The sequence below is a fragment of the Strongylocentrotus purpuratus genome, unplaced genomic scaffold (assembly GCF_000002235.5).
Source record: "Strongylocentrotus purpuratus isolate Spur 01 unplaced genomic scaffold, Spur_5.0 spur5_scaffold_9, whole genome shotgun sequence".
In the NCBI taxonomy this organism is placed as follows: domain Eukaryota; kingdom Metazoa; phylum Echinodermata; class Echinoidea; order Camarodonta; family Strongylocentrotidae; genus Strongylocentrotus; species Strongylocentrotus purpuratus.
Window position 1 is genome coordinate 15,001,435 of NW_022145615.1, and position 21,651 is coordinate 15,023,085.

Below are 21,651 nucleotides of genomic sequence, written 5' to 3' on the forward strand. Positions count from 1 at the left end.
TTGTTCATTAATACTGGAAACTATTAGAAAGGTTGTTTTTTTTAAAGCAAAGTTGATGAAAATTGGACTATGGATATATGTTAAAGAGGAAGGGAAGGGGATTAATAATTTAAGCATCTTCTTATTTAGACTGTATGTATGAAGCTCAACTTATAATTTGTTTTCTTTTTTCTCTTCTTTGATGTTTCCCTGGCCCTCTCAATCACAGTCATTTTGTTTGTTCAAATTTAGTGTTGTTAAGAAATTTTCTGTAATAAATCACATTCCTATGTTCAATTTATCAAAACCAAACCCATCATTTCTCTCTTTTGTTATTGTTGCTTTTGCTGTATTATACAATTTCTTACAATGAAAATGCAGTTCAAAGATAATTTTGATCATACATGAATAATAAATACTTAGCGGTTTATCCTCATGTGGGTTTTAATGAGTGGCAGATTGACACACGAATTAACAGCCAGTGGCTGAATTGTTCGCAAATTTTATATCCATTTAAAATAGATAGAAATAAAGTCAATATGACCGTTGAAAATGGTAATAATATAAAAAGAGTTGGGTCTAGTATACCCTTTGAATAATAAAGAATTTCTTTTCTACAACTGATGGGAGGATCTGGTGTTTTGGTTGAGCCTGGATTATTGCCGAATGTTAGATGGAGAGTGATAGGTCGGGAACGATTTAGTAGGCAAGCTTTTATCTAGTCTTTTTCAAGCCTAGTGAATATTCACACTGTTTCTTGCTGTCTGCTGCCTGACAAGCTTGGGATCACTGGAGCAAAGAGGGGTGATTGTGACTAACCAGTCCCTCCTTATTCAGTGAAAAATTTATCATCCCTTTGATGCAGATGGATTCTTTCACCATTCTTTCTTGACCATGCAGGGCCCTGTCTTATAAAGAGTTGATATCAATCGCAACTTATATGCGATTGATATCAATCACAATTTGCATAATATATTTCATTCTGCTGAGAGTGCGAATGCGATCGGAATATGGGATTTTGCTCTCAAGATTTGAGACACTTGTTATTTATGAAGAAAACTTGGATTTTGTACCTAGATGCATATAATTTTTGCAAAATCGAATGGTTGATTCCATTGTTTGATGATTAGTGGACTTCATTCCTGGGTATTTTATTTGTATGTTACAAAATATTGAAGAGGCCTTATTGAAATAGCGTTAGATTTCTGGTATAGGTTAATGCATCATTGCCCTTTTTTCTTCACAAAATGCTTTTTTTACTGCATGGTGCACCCCCCGGGGGGGGGGGGGAGGGGAGGTACTCACATATTAAAACATACAGCGCCGCTCTAGGTCACTTTTTCACACAAAAAATCCCTAAACATGCATGGGTCCGTTTTTTTAAAAATTTTCAGGTGTTTGCTTGGCTTGAGCGGCACACCCCCTTCGAACCAAATCAGAGTACCCCTCCCCCCTCCGGGGTACACTCCCGCTATGAAAGACACCCCACCGCCCTTGATCCCATCAGGAGTTACATAGACTGTAATAATCTACTTTCCGGTATTATATACCCAGACGTTGTGTGTCCGGACAGGTTGACACAACCGGCCGGACAGTCGATTTAAAACAGCAATTTTAAGAAGTTTACAGCAATAACCTTTTTCAGGACTCCCCAATCCTCCCCCACATGGGGCAACCGCAAGCCTACTGTATATCTACATCACCATCCAAGCCGATACTTATAAGCAGCATCTAATATTTCATATATCTCTCAATTAGACTTACCAGTGTTGGACAATATTATAAAGAACAACTATTCATGATGGTTAGTATGAATTTTTGTGTTCAATGTGAAGACAAAAGAGAAGTCTTTGTTTGTTATTTGTCCAATTTGTCGAGGTTTATAACAATATGTCATAAATCTAAGCCTTATATTGGACAATATTATAAAGGACAACTATTCCTGATGGTTATACTTTTATAGTATATGATGCATAATTTTTGTTCAATCTAAAGATCAACAAAAGAGGAGTCTTTGTTTGTTAAGTGCCTGGATCCCCCCCCCCCTGTCATCATAGTACTTATCCAAGGTAAAATCAAATGAATTACAAATGTTTGCTAGCTATATGTCAGTGGTCCTATATATATATATATATATCTGAGCTTATCATTAACAATAAAGTGGTAGCTGCAATGAACTGCAATATGCTCGTTGTAGTAAATTAGTGATAGATCTGATATTTACTTACATTCAGTATGGGTAACTGGATTAGCATTGTTTGTCCCCTGTATTGTACATTTATCCACCTTAATCCCCTATTATTTACTATTCTATTATCATTGAAGTCTGCTTCTTTTTTTTAAATCTACCATATAGTGATAGACCTCTGATATTTTTCTTTTTCTTTTTTACAGACCACCTCTTTTCCACTTTTTCAATGTCTTTATAACTTCCTTGTTATTGTTCATGAATTATTCTTGTTAACGATGAACTTGTTGTTACTGTTCATAACTGCATTGTTTTCACGTCAGTGGAAATAAATAAATAAATCTTGAATCTTGAATCTAGGCGGCAGGGCACAGACACTGAAATGTGGTCACAGATGGCGCTATAGCGAAAAATAAAAAGCTGTGCTTGCGCTTTATAATGTCAACAAAAATAAAACGCGTGTGACATTTGAACCTATGAACTGAGGCACAAGTCTATACATGCAGTGCTAGTGCAGTGTGATTTGAAGTCGGTGAATCTCTCTCTCGCTATCGAATAAAGAATGGCAGCAAAACCAGCAATGCAGCTTTCTTCAAGATTTGGTGTTCTTCGAGTAGATGACTCTCAAGACCTTGATTCGGATGAAGACATGACTGCACAACGAAGGAAAGAGAAAGAAGTCAAAGCAGCTGTGGAAGCAGCAAAGAAAAGGGCCAAGAAGAAGAAGAAGGCACAACAGCAGAGCAATACTAAAAACGAGGTATGAGTGGGAGAGTGCACACTGAAGTCTGCTAGTGGAGTGGCCGGTGGCTCAGCTCAGGCTCAGCAGCGCAATGGGAATTCCCCAGTTTAATGGAACTGACTTACATTCATATTGGTACCATTACATGACAATTGACATCTCCCGGTGGGGTCACTCAATGTGACTTCCGGACCGCATGACCGTTACCAAAATCGCGGAAAAAGGGGTCAATTTCAAGCAATGTCCGCGGACAAAATATTCCTCGAAATTAAGAAAATAGGGGGGCACATGTGTCCCCGAAATTGATAAATAGGGGTCAGGAAAAGGGAAAAGAGAAAACCGGGAAGGGAAAAGAGAAAACGGGGAAGAAAAATTCTCGGAGCCGAGTCTTGTCCTTGAAATATGGTAAAATAGGGGTAAATTTGCGAAAGTGTCCTTACAATCTTATAAATAGGGGTATTCCAAAGTACGATTTTGTCCTTGTTTTGACGTAAAAAAGGGGGTTAAATTTCACAAAATGTCCTTGAAATTGACCGCAAAAGGGGGTTATATGCATTGGTGGTAACGGTCATACGTGTCACTCTTTGCAGGGGAGTGACCCCACCGGGTGACATCTATTCTAGATGATACCACTGAACTTAATAAAATATGTATTTTCACTTCAGTGTTTTCAGTTCAATTGATATTAGGGGTCTAATATGTGATGCTATGGCCTAGAGTAGAGTAGGGCCTAGTCTAGAGTAGACCAGGCCTTCTTATTTATCTTAATCTTAGACTTGGACCAAATTTTCAGTCTCTTTCGTTCGTTAAGCTAAGCCTCTTAATTATTTGGGTAGGGTCGGCTCTCTCTTTAGAGACAGAAGCTGACTATACGCATTCACTTTCAAACACCATAGCTAGGCACATTCATGGGGCACTAGAGGGCGCTTCGGTCGCGTACGAAAATCTGAATGGCCTTGCTGCGGTGGGTCGGCAATAATCAGCCCAAAACTTGGATATGGGAGGTTGGAAGGATATATCTTTTTTATAATGTTATCCGGTCTTACCCTTAACCATCCTAGATCTATGTTTAATGTATGTAGGAATAACATGCGAGTATGATAAGAGAAACATCGGGACCATTACAGAAGTAACTTTTGAAATATTAGCCTAGAAATGACCACCAAACGGAAAAAATTGACATTTTTTCCCGACAAATCTTCATAAAATCTGAGTTATAAACAATTCACATCTAGGTACACTAATACAAATACGATTTTCTGAAAATTCAGGTATGATTTTTTAAGTTTCTTTCAAGTATATTTCTGCGCATTGCAGCGCCAATATTCTTCACTGCTTCAAAATCACCCTTGATTTTTTTTTTTGCAACGAATTTGATACGAGGGCAGCGAGTGTTCCCCGTTCCTTGCGTGTTGAAAGTTTGGTAATAAATAGTTTGCATTGACTCGCGCACGAAAAAATGGTCAAAAACAAAATGTCAAATGAAGAAATAAACAAGCTTTTGTATAGTTATAAGAGTTCTACCGAGGTTTCTTTGTCGATTTAATTTATTATATAGTCTCAATTAGAATTCAGAATTATCTCACTGAAAAGTTAAGAAACCGACGATGTTCTCGATCGTAGTTATTTTCATTTTGCCAGCAGCCAATCTAGCGTTGTTTGGGCAAAAGGCTAAGCCGCTGCCTTCCCACCGCGAACCTTTCTGAGTCCCGCTAAAATGGCGCGCTGCGGAGCTCCGAAGCTGCGTTGGTATCGCTGCAAACTCTCAGCCGGCTAGCTCCCCACGACGGACCATTCGCGGTATGGTGAGAGTGTGTGTGTGAGGTATGATTTTGGATTCGAGAACGCACGTAACGCAACCGTGCGCGTCATTTATGTGTACGACCAATTTTACATGTACGATTTTTAGTACAGATACTTGGTCAGTTTTCTTCTTATATCTTTGGTTTTACAACATTTAAAAATATAATTTCTTCAAATCTGCTCCTGACTCGGTTCAGACTAATTGTCTGATGTGTTTTCAAGTCCATTTTTGGAATATATTTTTTTGCATGAATTTGCCTACCATAGCCATTTATGGCCATATTTTTATGCCCCCAAAATTCCCCCAAATTTCATTTTACCTCGTGCATATCCAATTTATTTTTACAGTGTAAATTAGGTTCCACTTACCAACTTGACTGAAATAATCTGTTTAATGATTCCTTTTTACGAAAATATGGGTCACAATCGACATCCATGATGTTGAAAATCTTGCAAGCCGTATTTTAACTCTCGCTGCGCGTGACGTCATCTAAATCTCATCCCTTCTAGTCTACACTGAAGGGAAAATGATTATGAAGAAAAACTGTGATAACGCCATTACGAATGTGTAGCTCGTGCATGGATGTCGATTTTGACCCATAATTTCCTAAAAAAGGACAAGAAATGATAATAAATAGGAAGTAAAGAGTCCAAAAAATAGGATTTTGTCTTAAGTGGCCGAAAAACCCCTCCTTTACTCTAAATGCAAATTTGAATCTGATGCCCTTTCCAGAACCCACTTGCAAATTATTAACAGCGATAAAACACATGCGATTGTGAGTGAGTGAGTGAGTGAGTTCAAGTACAGTATTGGTGTTGAGAGCATGGAAAGGCTGCTGAACCAAGCTCCAACACCGACGTCAGTTTAGAAGAACGATACTGATGACGTTATTGATAGCTCAACACCAAGCGACGTCCTACTCTACAGGCAAAAAGTTTTGCGATAAAAGCCTAATCCATTCAGAAATTCCAATAAATTACATCATATCAAATGTAAAGTCATATTAAAAAATGAATAGAGAAAATATAATTTCTCTTGAAAAACATATATATAGCTCCCATGATTTACAGTTGTTTTGACTGGAAAATGGATTTTACCTTGGCTTGATTGTGAGATTTGTGACGGATGTACGCATAGTTACCTGGGGCCCGTTTCTCGAAACCAACGACAAGACAGACATAACTTTATCCGCCATCTACGGAGATGTACTCTTTGGGGTGATGGTCTAGATTACTGAAAATATAGTTGTTAAAGGTTGAAAGATTAGGAGAATCTGAAGATAATGAGAACAGTGATTTGAATTTTTGAAGAGGGAATAAGAAACAACGTACAGTGTACTGCCTGTAATTTTGACTAAGTATTATTTTCTCTTGACTAGCTGCGGGAAATGGCTTTCACCAAGATTGCCTGTGTTCCCAAGGCTCTAGCATCAAGTCCTCCAGTCAGCAAGCCGGTCATCGTTCATCCAGAGGTCTTAAAGATTGGATCTCCTCCTGAGGGGAGTAAGGACTATGAACATTGGCATTCTAAAGATCAAGAGGTACATGCTCCTACTGTATGTCTGTTCTTTGAACATTCTGTTTCAGGGATAGCAGTTAATATCAATGCTTCTTCAAAGTTTAATGGTTTCATTTGTTGATCAACATGGTTTCAACTGTGTGGGGGAAGAGTAACATACACTGGACATCAGATTGTAAAATCATCACTTTTTTAATATTTTTTGAAAATATAAATTTATATAGTGTTTGTGAATCTTTTTCTGTATTTGTCTTCTCCTTGTAAATACTATGGGTAATATTAACAAATATTTAAGATTGAAACAACATTTTTCTAATCAGTAGTTGTTACTGTTACTTTTGGATAGATTTGTCAAATGTTCCATTTGGGTTGTAAAGGGCAACATTTTTTAGAAAATATATATATTTATGTTAAGGAAGATGACCTCTTAGGATTTTTCCATTTTAATATACTGTACAGTAATGTTGATGATGGCTTCTCGTGTCCACCTCTAATTGTTGCATTATTAATCCAATATTTTCAATGTTTTGTTCCCACCTCATGCAGTTTGTAGATGGGCAATACCAACACGACATTCAGAGGGCCATACTTCAAAGCAAACTGGAATTCGAGAAAAGAGAGAAGGTAACACTCTACTGTCTACTCTAATTCAACTTTCAAACTGACTCCATAAAACTTAAAAACATACGAAAACATATTTATTTGATTTAGATTTTTATGCCTCCGTCCGTACGTCCGTACGTACGTCTGTACGTACGTACGTCCCGTTCTCGTGATCGCGTTATCTGAAGAACTGGTTGATGGATTCCTGCCAAACTTTGGTCATGTATGTATCTTGTAGAGCCGATGAACTGATTAGATTTTGGGGTTACGAGGTCAAAGGTCAAAGGTCACAGGGCTCATTATGTATGCAAAACGAGCTCGTGATCGCGTTATCTGAAGAACTGGTTGATGGATTCCTGCCAAACTTTGGTCATGTATGTATCTTGTAGAGCCGATGAACTGATTAGATTTTGGGGTCACGAGGTCAAAGGTCACAGGGCTCATTATGTATGCAAAATGAGCTCGTGATCGCGTTATCTGAAGAACTGATTGATGGATTGCTGCCAAACTTAGGTCATGTATGTTACTTGCAAAGCCGAAAAACTGATTAAATTTTGAGGTCACGAGGTCAAAGGTCAAAGGCCACAGGGCTCATTATGTATGCAAAACGAGCTTGTGATCGCGTTATCTGAAGAACCGATTGATGGATTGCTGCCAAACTTAGGTCATGTATGTTACTTGCAAAGCCGAAAAACTGATTAGATTTTGAGGTCACGAGGTCAAAGGTCAAAGGCCACAGGGCTCATTATGTATGCAAAACGAGCTTGTGATCGTGTTATCTGAAGAACCGATTGATGGATTCCTGCCAACTTAGGTCATGTTTGTTCTTGCAGAGCCAATGAACTGAGTAGATTCTTGGTTCATAAGGTCAAAGGTCATGGGCTCATTATGTATGCAAAAATAGCTTGTAATCACAATATTCTGAGAACCTGTTAATGGATTACAATTGAACTTGAATTCGAAAAATTTCTTCTGTTTTGGTTTGTAAAATTGCTCTATGACGGAGGCATCATTTTCGACTGCGCGCAGTCGAAGTTCCATCTAGTTTCAAGAAAACATCAAATTTGATGAATTTTATAACCTTAGAGCAATAAATCATGATGTATAGAATAAACAGTAAAGACCCCAGTAAAGATCCATGTTTATAAGTGCATGTGATAAAACACCTTTAAATCATACATATTGTACTCTCTGATTTAAATAATTTAAAAACGCTAAGAAAGGAACTCTTTGCATACCATAAAAATGTAATTTCTTGAGTAAAATGTGATGATTTATATGATTGAAGGCTTTACTCAGATCTAAAGAGATGCCAGTAGTATAAAGGTTCTTACTCAGAGATGTTACAAGTGCATCATGGATATCTAATAAAGCCATTTCATTAGATTTATTTCATAAAAGCCGTATTGGCAGAACTTAGTAATATATATTCTTTAAAAAAAAGTAGGGGATAATAATGGGTCTATAATTTTTAACATCATGTTCATCATTTTCTTGAACAGGTAAAATTGTTTGAAAAATTCAGGTAGATGGTGATATATTGATAACATATATAAGAGCGATTTAAAAATGAAATATTAAATATTATGTTATGACAAGAGGACTGATATTGTCTACACCACAGCTTTTGCTATTCTTCAAATTATTTACAATGCAAATTATTTCATTTTGATATACAGGGTTTAGAAATATTGAGTTTTCACAATTACATGTAGTTGACATAAATTCATTATAGTTAATATGGTTGGCATTGCTAACCAAGTAACTGATGGTTGCCCCTATACTAACAAAAGAAAAAAAATGTATTAATGATGTGTATAGTTAGTTTCTTATTCTCATATATTTTATAAACCAAGTGACATTTGTTTACTAAAAAGGAATGAATTTCAAATCTTGAAAATAAATGAACATGGAAATGATAATTGATTAACAAAGAAAATAAAATTTGCTATTTTTGTTGGTGTACGTAATCCATAAATTCTCAAGTTCTTAGGCTGACATGAGTGTGCAACAGTTCATTTGACTCTAATTTCCTGGACTTGATATCTCAAGATACATAAGACTTGCATAAGATTTCAATGAAAGAAGTCTCAATACAATTCATATCTTCATGTTTTTCAAAATAATCACAAAGTTAAGACGTTGTTGAATAGAATTCAGGCTATCATTAAGGAAACCTTGCATTTACTGTCTTTAACATCAATGTAATGATGCATCTAAAGAGGGAAGTAAATCACATAACCTTTCACTTTTTTAGTTTATGCAAGAAGTTGGGCCTGAAATGCTTGAGGCGGAAGATGATCTGTCAAAATATCCACAGACGAATCGGAGGGAGAGACGAAAGCACTTACAAGGCAAAGAGAAGCCCCAGCCAATGAGCTTACAGGAGTTCCATCAAGAAGCATCGAGAGGGAGTGGTGATGTCGGTCTGGATGAAATAGAGTTACCTCAGGTTAGGAACGTGTTGTGTGTAGGCACAAACCCTTGTCATTCATTGTGTGTAACAGAGTGTCTGCGCTGCTGACTGCATGGTCACCATTGGCTCTGTACTTTATATTTGAAACAGCCAGAGACTGACAGGGCTCTGCTCTGCTCCAGGCTTTATTAGATGATTTGCCTGCATGCTATAAAGAAACGTGATGTATGCTGAAAATAGTGAATGAAATTCTGCACAATAAACATTGGTGTAGCTAATGGGGGGGGGGGGGGGGAAGGGGAGGAGGATGTGCCCCCTGCCCTGATTGAACACTGGAAACAGGCAAGAAAGTAAAAGAAAGATCTTTTTGTTAATGACGTTTCCTAAACTAAAACTTGTAAGATTAGTGCCCTCTCAATGGTTAAGCTCACACCATCAGGGTGTTTATTTTCCAACTCTGTATACTTTTGCTATGCTCTGGTCCTATGATCACGGGTGTTGATTATTACTTTGATCTGAAATTCCTACCTGGTACACTTTTCCTTCACCTTGGCTTTTAATTGGAGAAAAAAAAGATACATGCAGGCTAAACTCCAGATCAAAATTGATGAAATCAGGGTGATAACACTAAATCTTTGATTTCAAAGTAGAGAGAATATAGTCTAAAGTAGATCTGAGAACATAACTGTCGAAGCACTGTAGCCTAGCAACTGACCTGACTTATCTCTTGTGTGTGTTTGTATCATTATACAGCCTCCTGAAGAAAACAAGGAAATCTTCACCAGTGTGAAAGAAGAAATCAACAGAGTCATGGCAAAGGAAAAGAAGAAGACAAGAAAGAAAAGAGATTCAGAATCAAATGAGGTAATGGATATTATCATGATTGGGATACTTATGTTAGAAGTGCGTACTACTAAGATCAGAGTAAAAGCATGGGCCACTCCCGATGGACACCTTGCTTTTGAACCAAAGTGCCATAACCTCTGGCAGTAGTGTATTCATGCAGCACCTCCATCACTTTTGCATTGATTATTCTAAAATGTACAAAGTGGGATATCTCCATATTTTTTAAGATTTTTTAAAAGGTTTTATGTCCACATTAACTGCATATGAAAGAATTTACAAAATAAGGCATATACAAGGTAACAAAACATGTACATAATATTTGATAGATACAACAGTAAAAAAAACATGATTTAATGGCAAGTCATTAAATACAAATGATGCTAACAACAATCTGCAGTAATGAGGAGGAAACCTTGGAAGCATTATGCTTGTAATTAAGGTTCCCTTTACATGATACGTTTGTTACATAATATATAAAACAAAGTTACTCCTCGATTATCACAATTTCCGTGGCATTTCTTGGACGACTATTGAATTCTTTGTCCAAGTTATGTATATGATTATGGTAATTTTGAGCAGTAGTTGTCTTTCCAATTGTGATTTCGTAGTTTTGAATGATTTTTTGTTACGAGCACGTATATTTATTTGGGTTCGTTTCGGCACGCATTACAGCTAACGAGGTGCATTGCGCATTTTTTCTGTGACTAGTTTGAACTTGCCTTGCAACAGCTATCAGTATCGAAACTTGTGATTACCAAGTAATTTTTCGCTTTAAAAACGCATGCGGTGTTTAAAATATGAGATAAATATTTATTTTGTCTTTAGAAAATTTTAAAACTAAAGATGACAGGATTTAAAAAAAAAAATTCCAGAATTTTTTTTTCCCCAATTTTTTTTCTTCCAGATTTTTTTATTTATTTTTGTCTTCAAAGTAGGGGTGCGCCTTATACACAGGTACGCCTTATACACAGAGATTTACGGTAAACTGTGTGACAGATCTTTGGAAATTTGGAGGTCATATGTAGCAAAGCTAACTGCGAACTGGTTTATTACCGTATTTGCCGGCATAAAGGCCGCAGTATTCTTGGAAGAGAAAATATCAAAAAGTTGGGGTGCGGCCTATGTGGCGAAAGAGTAAAAAAAAAAGTAAGTCAAAACCAGCACAAATTTGCACATATGGGACTACTGACGGTACAATAACTATACCACTATGGTACAGGACATTTCCACATATCTTACCGACAATTTTACCTTGCATTGTTGACATGAAGACGAAAATAAACTTCCAAAAACAACATCTGCCGATAGATCTTGATCTAAGTTCGTGCCAATGCATTGCAAAAGTAAAAGAAGGGCGCATTTAATGGAGCTGCCGCAAAGCATCCAGCACGCGAAGTCGCTATTTAGAATCTATTTCAATACACAAGAGAGAGGCGCAATGTATACATCCGAGAAAACTGCAGATGATAGCATCGGTGCGGGATGGCCGAGCGGTCTAAGGCGGGGATTTTAATCACATCAACATTTGTACGCAAGAGATCAAATCCCGTCTTCGACAAAAGTTGTTTTTTTAAATGTCAAAATCGGGGGTGCGGCGTATGCGGCGGTGTGGCCTTATCGCTGGCAAATACGGTAGTCATAAATATAGTATTGCACAGTGGGTAGAGTGATGGTCATAGAAATAAGGGTTAGGTCACGTCTGATACCAGGTTAGTCAGCTTATGCCATTAGGTACTTCATATTTCATCGCTAACCTACATGTAGATGCTATTTTACTAAGTGAATCAGACACACTCTTATACCTTTATTTTGACATGTTCAATAGCCTATGAAAAGCTCTGATCAGTTTCCTTCATCACAATTTACAACATAAAATCATATCTGAAGCACTTGTAGCTTATTTGAAGTACTGAGATTCAAAGATGTTTCCACAATTTGACCCAAAAGTTATTTTAAAAAAGAAAAAAAATCAGGATTTAATATACCTCAATCCTATAGGCATACCCAGTGCTGCCAACCATTCCGTTTTGCCGGAATTTTTCCTCCAAATTACGGTATTACGTTTTTTCTACATAAAATACAGTTTTTTAATAATTTTTATAATATTTTTTTTTTTTTTCTTCAAAATACATACCGCACGTCAAACAACTGCCCTAAAATGGTGATTTGATCACAAATTTAATAGAAAACTAAATTTAAAACATACTTGTAAAGAAAAATATTCTCAAAAAGAATGAAATGCCGATAATACCAAAATAACCACCGAAAAAAACCGGCATGATGAATGAACATTTCTGCATTGGAAGTGTGTCGCGCGTGGTTGTAAGTTAAGTTTTTATGAATTCCCTTTTTTTGCCATCATAATTCCTTTTTTGGGTGGCACAAGGTTGGCAACTCTGCATACCACTAGAATCAAAGCGCTTGTTGAGCTCTTTTGTTTTGATACTAGATATGTCATGGTAGCTTGTATATTTCTGGAGATATTGCCAATATTATTTTTGGCAGGTGAACAGTTTTCATGGGATGCCCACCAGCAAAAATATAATAATAATGATATGTCTTGTTTACCAAGGGTAGCCTCATCAGTATTCATACTGTTCTCCCTGAAGGCCCTGCAATCATAATATTATACATACACACACCAACAAAACAAAACAAAATAAAAACACCAGCATACATGAGACTGCATGCTTTTGTATTCAGGGTTTTCAGTTTGATTTCTATCAACTCTGTCTTTCAATTATTTTCTTCTTTTTTGTGATGTAATTTTTACCCTTGATATTCAGTAATTGCAGGACAAGTCACTGGACTTTTGCATATTAAAATATATATGATTAATCGTGATCATTGTTTTGGCCCTTCACCAGAAGCACAACCAAGAGATAGACAGCATACGACAAGTACAGAAAGAAGATAAGTTGGAGAAGAAGACAGCTGAAGTTACTGAGCTGCATGAGTCAATAGACCAATTAAAGGTAAGCTGTCTCTATAAACACCCACAGGTGATCCAATAGTTGCTCCAGCAAAAGTATAGTGTTAAGGCCTCTGCAAACCAAACAAAACAAACAATACTGGTTTATGGTGTGAACAGATTTTTGATGTTGGTCGTCGCTCAAATCATGCTGTCGTGTTGTTTTGTTTTTTGTCTTGTTTTGTGTGCAGAGGCCTTTACTACCCTTTAGGGTTACATATCGTGTGAGTCAAAAAAAAGTTTACAGCTAGAAAATTGCTAATTATTTAAAAAATAATATATGAACAGTAAATTATTATACATCTTATGAAAGAGTGTTTTATCCCACATCATTTGGTATCATTTTTGTGTTGTATGTGTTCACGCTTGGATGAACATGAGGCATTTTTTGCTAGAGTGCAATAATCGACTTGCGCCAAAGTGATGCCTACAGCATGTATTATGTTGGGATTAGCGGAGTAAGAGAATGAATTGAATGTATCAAATGAAATGCACTGCATATGCTTTTTGCAGAAGCAAAGTCACACACGCACACACACACACATGCACAAATGTTCGTCGATATTTGATATGTGGTGGCATGATTAATTTTGTTAGGGATGTTATTTGGATCTGCAAAGACCGAATTAATACCCAAATCCCAATTGTTTTATTCAAAAATCACTCTAGCAATTTTGGCGCAAATCAATTTTTGCACTCTCGCAAACAGCCTCCTGTTCATCCAAGCGTGAACACATACCACTCAAAAATGATACCAAATGATCTGGGATTAAAACACTTTTTCTTAAGATGTATAATCATTTACTGTTCATAGATGATTTTAAAAATAATTAGCAATTTTCTAGGTGTAAACTTTTTTTTGACTCACACTGTATAGTGTTGGTGCAGGGTTAAAGTTAGGAATTCAATTAGTGTAGGATATTGACCACAAGGCAGATGTAACCAGAGCTTGTGATGTACAATCTGGTTACATTATGAATGGATATCATGAATATCCTGTGAACATATGAACAGAACTCAATCCACTGACAGATTCATAAGCAACATTCTGGATACCGTAAATCTCTGTGTATAATGCACACTTTTTTTCCGTCGGCAAAAATCAAAAGTCGGGGATGCGCCTTATACACAGGAACAGGAAATTTTTAATCCTCAAAATGCTCCTTTTAGTGGTTTTTGAAAATCTCTGTGTCTCAACATGAATTACATAATGCAAATAAAGAATAGATCTACTATTTGAAGTTAAACTACATTCCTAATTTGAAGGGAAGAGGTTTTTTTTTCTCATTTTTTTTCAGTCACGATAAATTATGCCCCTTCACAAAGCACTTTGCTGGCCGAAGCTCTCCCGTGTATTCACCTCGCTCACCTGTATCATGCAGCACACTCACTCATGAAAACTAGCCTGTCCAAATTTCTGTTTGGACTCTTGAGGAAAAAATTTCTGTCATCTTTAGTTTTAAAAACAACATTGTCACTAGGTCTAACTTAGTTCACAAGCACTTCAACTGTGCCTCGTAATAAAATGAAAGTATTTTCGAACACTGAAATGAGAGCCGATCTGATTCTGGTTAACAAAAAGCCCCAAAAGCCCTAAAAGCATTTTTTTGGCTTGTTTGGCTTTTTGTTAACCAGAATAGATCGGCTCTTATTTCAGTGTTCAAAAATACTTTCATCTTATTACGATGCACAGCTTCGGCCGGCAACTTAGTGCTTTGTGAAGGGGCATAATTGCGTGACTGAAAAAAAACAAAAAAACTCTCTTCCCTTCAAATAAGGAATGCATAGTGTAACTTCAAATAGTAGATCCTATTCTTTATTTGCATTATGTAATTCATGTTGAGACACAGAGATTTCGTAAACCACTAAAAAGTAGCATTTTGAGGACTCAAAATATAAAGATGACAGAATTTTTTTTTTTCCAGAATTTTTTTGTTTTGTTTTTGTCTTCAAAATAGGGGTGCGCCTTATACACAGGTGCGCCTTATACACGTAGATTTACGGTAATTAATTTCAGCAGACAGAAGAATGTTGAGAGGTGTCATTATCTGTTGTATACGTCGCGCTACTGTGAATCACATGATTCATGGTTTGTCCCGCTGCAGCATGTATGTCCTTTGGCATGATATTAATCTACATTTGCCACTCTCCACCCAGGTGTAGAAGAAAAAAGGTACCTGCTAGGAAGAAATTTCTTGAATGCTTGAGCGCATTGGTCTCAAGTTAATAGCATTAATTGGAGGGCCCTGAGGTAGAAAAGTATTTTTACTGGGGGGGGGGGGGGGTCAATTTGACCCAACCCCTAAGATCTCGGCCGTTTCACCGCCGATCGCCGCGAAAATTTGCATGCATGTCAAGTGAAGTGTATAGAATACTATGGTAATTTCAAATTTTTGAAAAATTCACTCATTTGCATATTTATGGTAATTTATGCAAATAAGGTCATAAAATTCACATTTCGGCCCATAAATCACAGATTATTCATATTTAAGTATTCTTTTTCACTACATATATTTATTAGACCATTTGGAATAATAATACAACCCAAAAAATTGGAAGAGCCAGGTTATTCCTTATGTTATCTCTTGTTTTTATAATTTCTTATGTATTTCATTGTTTTTTTAACTTATGTATTTTATTGTTTTTGTTGTTTTATTTCATTTATAACTACAATTCAACTATTTTGACCTCAAAACAAACATCTAAACTTTAAACAAGACTGAATTACCAATGTTTTATCTATATTTAGGAAAAATGACTTTTACATATGTTTTGTACACAAATCAAGAAAATGAGCGATTTTCGGGCTGACATGCAAAGACAAAAGGTCACGCGACCTTGTAACCGTAGGTCCGATTTTCAAAAAAATTGTTTTATAAGATGCGTAAGACTCGAAAGTAAAAAGTCATGAGAGGAAAATTTTACATCTGCCGCGGTTTCGGAGTAGTCGCAAAATTTTTACAGGGGGGGTCAAATTGACCCCCCCCCCCAGTTAACGTAGGGTTAAAACTGATGAGGCTGCCTGGGTTGACGTTATTATTTCTGTTTTAATTGTCATCATCATAATCATGTTGATGATGATACAGAAAACTTTCATCAGTTGGGGATAATGATAACATGTAGTTTTTAGCTTCTACCAACCTTAAATTTGTTATGCAAGCTTTTGTCCACTGATGATGTTTGGACATCTGTTTAATTACATATATATGTTGATACCTTGCTGCAGTAGCTTAAGTACCGGAGTCATGTGCCCCTTTCCCCAAAAGGCAAAAGAGAAGAAAAGAAATATATGAAAGAATTGGATAGGTGAAAAGGGAATGTGAAAGCACAGTGATAGTCCTCCCCCCAATATTTTATTTTATAATACAGGTACTAATTTTTGAAATATCAATAGATAGATATTAAGAAAGAAAAAAAAGAAGAAACAAATCCATTGCCAAGTGAATTTATTTTCTATCATTACCAGCAGCCAATAATACTTTTAAGAATAAATCAAAGTTCCCTTTTCCCTATTATTTATTTCTAGGAGTTCATTGCCCCCTTGTTTTTTCTTTTCATTTTTTAGGAAGAGTTGACTCAAGTAAAGAAGAGAAATAAACAACTATGTTTCATTCTAGGGCAAGGAGAAAGTAAGTATAAGTTAAAAAAGTATTTTTTAGGTAGCTTCATGTACTTTGCAAGAGATACAAAATGCCAAGATGTTTGTTAACTTAATAAAATAACATTTGGAGTGGACTTTAAAAAGATTATTATTATTATTATTTAGTTAATGATATTGTCACAAAATTTTTTGTGGGGGCGAATACAGGCATAGCATTGCATGTGTAAGCATCTGGTGTTAAGTGTACTTATACTCAACTCAACTTGGATTTTGTGACATGGACCGATCTGAAAATGACCCCTGTTCAGATCAAATAACAAGGATCTAGGAGTTTTGTCGTATAAAACAAATAAATGCCTGTCTTCATTTGTCCATTATACAATCTATTCGCTCTCATTGACAGAGATGCCAACCAGTACGATTAAATCGTATTTAGTAACGATAATAAGAGTGAAATACGATCTTAAAATAAGATAAAATCATACAATTTTTTTAATACCCATAAAAACAGCGGAATCGCATAGAAACATGTACAAGTAAACCTTCACAACCCCAACAAAACTTTGCTTTACAATTTTCTCATTAAATTTTAATGAAAGAGCAAACATTTTACTTGACCGACTGGCCAGTGGTAGTATCGAGTTTTCGTGAAAATCTGATTTTTCTCTCCAAAATCTTTTTTAAGGATACTCGGTCTGTTTATGTGTGTCAAGAGGTTGGCATCTCTGCATTGAGGCTGTGTGCAGATAGATTATATAATGAACTTGTTTGCATGAATCGTTTGTATACTATTTTCTTCTTTTGGGTGTTTTTCAGTGAAAGATAAAGCAGCTGTTTTAATCCAAGTGGAGGAGCTAATAACAGAGAAGGATGAGCTTACTGCAGAGGTTAGTAATAATCGTATTAACATACCAAACTTATCATACCAACATAAAACATGAAGCTAGTAGTAACAATTCTCACTATCGCCAACATATTTTTAAGAAATTGTGTGTTACGTTCAGGCTCCTTTTCAAGTGCATTCTGGGATAGTTTGGTGACAAAGTCACTTCCGGTCTATTTTGCGTGGCTGTGCTGTGCATGCTGGTTTTGCTTGTGTGTACTTTATTTTCTGACAGTAATTGCAGTTATTTATCACAGTTTTCAATGCGCATGCATAATGTGTGAACCAGGCACGCGCCACCGTACACAGGCAGCAAGTCCCAGCAGTGGATTGAAATTTCTTCCAAGGGTCTTACATCCAGATATTTGGAAGTATTGGCAAAAGCGAGAAATGCATGTAGATTTTCATCAAAGTTGACCCTGACCAACCGTATAGTATGAGCAAAGCTAGGAATTATCTTAATACTGTATGCAGATTTAGGATTTATTAATTCAAATAAGAATTCAAGCAAACTTTCTATATCACTTTCAGTTACTGTCTGTGATTCAGTATCAAGGACAGTCGTCTTTTACTGGAAGAATTGTCATTCAAAACCAAGTGTAGGGCATTTGGCTAAATGTCTTTAAAAAAAAAATGAATAATGATACCCGGTAATAAAATTACAAAAATAAATAATTACAAGATGTCATTGCATATTGACAATATAAACAAATCAGACTGATTTTTGTGCCTGTTCTTTTCTTCTAAGGTTTTACAGAGCGCATATTTTGCAGAAGCAGTTTCTTTTTCATTTGTGTCTTTTTTACATTATTTCAACTCAACAGGTTGCCGAATTATATGCAGCCCTGGAGCAAGAGAAATCCAAAGTAACCACTCTGAGAGCTGAAATACAAAAGCTACATGAAAAGACTGATAAGAAGAAATAGACAATCCAACCTTCCAAGTGGAAACGGGTCTGACTTTTTTGTGTTTTATTTGGAGTCTAGACCAAGAATTACTCGAGGAAGGATGAGGAGAGCACAAATCAGAGAGCACGACGTTTGATTTTATGACAGGCGGACTTAAAAACAGACAATATGCATGCAAACGGACTTCAGTAAAGGTTATGTTCAGCTTCCTGCAAGCATCTTTTTTAATTCATGTGGAATATTAAATGATCAGCTCAAAATAATCAAGCTTTTAAAAACGTTCGGTAGTTGGTACGAGAATTCATTTTTTAACCTTCAGTGTACTTGTCCCAAGAGATTGTTTATTTTCAAGAAGAGGATCTGATTAGTAAGGTGATGCTGTCTTCATGTACATGGAATTAGGTAAGAGATCTTAACTGTATACTGCCCTAGAAGTTAAATCCTATTCTCCTTTAATAGGTCCATGTCAGTATTTTGTAGTGTTTTAAAAGCTTAAAATAATATTTGAGAATTTAAATAAAATGTTCTTTCCTCTACCACCAATTCTGAAAGCTAATCAATGCTGTTTTGTTGACTATGTAATTTTAGAGTGCAACATACATTACAAGTATTTTTTAAGAGTGCCATTGAAGTCAAGAAACTACAGATACCTTTGGGACTACAAAAAAAAATCAACTTGGGAAGTCTAAATAACACATTTTGCATAGTTTGGTCAAAAAGAATTAATTGACTTGACAAGATGGTAAACGTAGAAAATGTTACTTATGCGACTCTGAGTTAGGCAGATTTAAATGTATATGTAAGGAAATGTTTGTCAACATTGAAACATTGTCCTTGTTAGCAGATACTGATTTCTATTTGAACTGTACTAAGAGTGTACCAAGGCGATTCCGTGTTAGAAAAATCCTAAAAAATAAAAGTTAGATTTTGTTGGCCACCACTGTAATCATATTTGACTTTAACACATAAAGAAACTAGATAAGCCAACTAGATTGACCACATATGTTTTTTTCATATTTCAATACATATTGCCATTTTTATCCTTCAGTATATGGAAGATTCTTATCTCTTTAATGTTCTAATATTGTTTTGTTAGATGGTGCTCATTTAAGAAGAAACACCATGACTTTGATTGTGATAGGCAAGCAATAGGGACCCGTACAACATATCGTTCGGAAGATATTAATCTTACAAGTGCATTTTTTAAATGAAAGACATTTTCAATGTGAAAGACGTATTGAAGTCTTCTTTGATAGCTAGACTCTCAATTTATTACATTTTTCAGAGATATTTTTCGCAATGCAACTCATTGAGCATAAACTTCAACTTCCAGATAATCACATTTTCTTTGTCCCATACGACATATGATACTTTTAGCTCTCTATTGTCAAGAAAGGAATTTTTACAGTTGGTTTTCATATTTTCTTGGGGCCACATGGTAGTACTGTACTATAACCATAAAACTAATCTTCACTGTTGATTCCTTTTCTTTCAAGTCAAGAAAATGTTGCCTAAATATCTTAATGTCCTATTACAACTAAGGAATTGCCCACCAATCATCTACATGTAGGTAAAAAGAAAAAAATCAACCTAAAAAGACGTTACCTGGCATTAAATAGGTAAATGGTTAACGAATATGAAGAAAACAAAGGATAACTTTGAGCCATGCGTATAGGAACCTAAGTTGGACATGGGTTTTGTGCAAGCCCCAAGTAGTCTACTCAACAAGATGTTTTACAGTTCACTGGGAGTGTATTTAAACTGCAATATCTCTTTATAGAAGAAATATTTAAAGCTTGTAGTTTGACAATCATGATGGTATAACAACATGGAATCCCTTACATCAAGTGTAAAACCTGTTTTGGGGATTGGTACACTTTAACATAATACGAGCTGTATCATCTGTGATAATTGTCTTAAGTGTATTCACAAGGGCTAGAATATTTTAGGAGAGAAAAGTGTGTGTTTACTTACAAAACAGTACATCAGAGAAAAGAATAGTATGTAAAAATCTAGATACATTCTTGGTGACCAAAAGAAGGGGTAGCGTTCATGTAATGTTTTTATTCTGTGACTAGATTTCAAAAAGTTTTAAAAAGGACAACTTATTCACCTTTGTCAACTGAAATGGTATATGCATCTATCAGAAGAACACAAGATAAGAATGCATTTTATTGTTTTACCAAAGTTTATGATCTTTCTTGTTCAAATAAACACTACATTTCTTTTGCAAATTATTGTTTTTTGTACTCCTTTTATCTTGTCCGTATTAATGTTAATGTAGTTTGCTCAGCACTGTAAGCATCTGTAAAATGACGCCTGGCTGGAATGCTCCTCAGGGAGTGGAGAATGTGCATATATTGTGTGTGGGCTTAAGCCTGAAACCGATAACCAGGATAATAATATGTCTGTAAAGCACTTACAGATGTAGTAGTCTGTGTAATAAAATAATAATTTAAGACCTATATAAACATGGAATATCATTATTAACTGCAAGTACATTTTATAATTCAGCACAGCAAATTACATACATGTATTTTAAATTGAGTATGAAAATGAAATGAAAATGAAATAAAACCAAAGCATGAGATAACTCGTGTTCAAATATGATGCAGTAAACCGCCATAAGGGTATGCCCACCCTGAAAATTATTTTAATTATTAAAGGGGGAGTCTGATACATATATTACGTTGGATTTTATAAAAGCAGAAAATGAGAGCAACGGGACAGTCATAGTTTTTAGCCAAAACAATTTTTTTTTTTAAGAAGAAATTTGTATTGTAAAGGTGCAAATCAATCAAACGCAAATTGGCTACTCTGTGATGTATCTAATTGCGAGCTCCCCTCCCAAATCGCCCTGTACTAAAAGAATTCAACAATATATTTTCCTGAATATTTCAATTTTACATTGACCCTAAATATAATCATTGCAAATATGTTTTATATAACCCCTGTATGAAACAAATTTATTCCGTCATCAATAACTAAGAAAATACTTGCAAGATACGTCACAAAGCTGCCAATTTGTGGTTTATTGATCGCAACTTGAAAAATTCTTAACTTCCTAGTTTTAATCAGAATTTGCTCAACTTTCACTGACCTATATTCCTCTCATTTTTTCAAACCAATTTAATATCAGGGTTGACTTCCCCTTTGAGAGCTTGACATGGGAGGAGCACATATGTGAAAGTT

At 35.7% G+C, this 21,651-nt stretch overlaps 1 protein-coding gene across 1 annotated transcript; it reads left to right on the forward strand.

Moving 5' to 3' along the window:
- Positions 1-2,652: 2,652 nt before the first annotated feature.
- On the forward strand, positions 2,653-20,693 carry LOC578215 (G kinase-anchoring protein 1). Its single transcript, XM_778403.5, has 9 exons — positions 2,653-2,927; positions 6,092-6,253; positions 6,778-6,855; positions 9,092-9,286; positions 10,004-10,114; positions 12,964-13,071; positions 16,633-16,696; positions 17,485-17,555; positions 18,376-20,693. Exons 1-9 carry the CDS (start codon positions 2,730-2,732, stop codon positions 18,475-18,477), a joined length of 1,089 nt encoding a protein of 362 aa, XP_783496.2. The 5' UTR covers positions 2,653-2,729; the 3' UTR covers positions 18,478-20,693.
- The last annotated feature ends 958 nt before the right edge of the window (positions 20,694-21,651 follow it).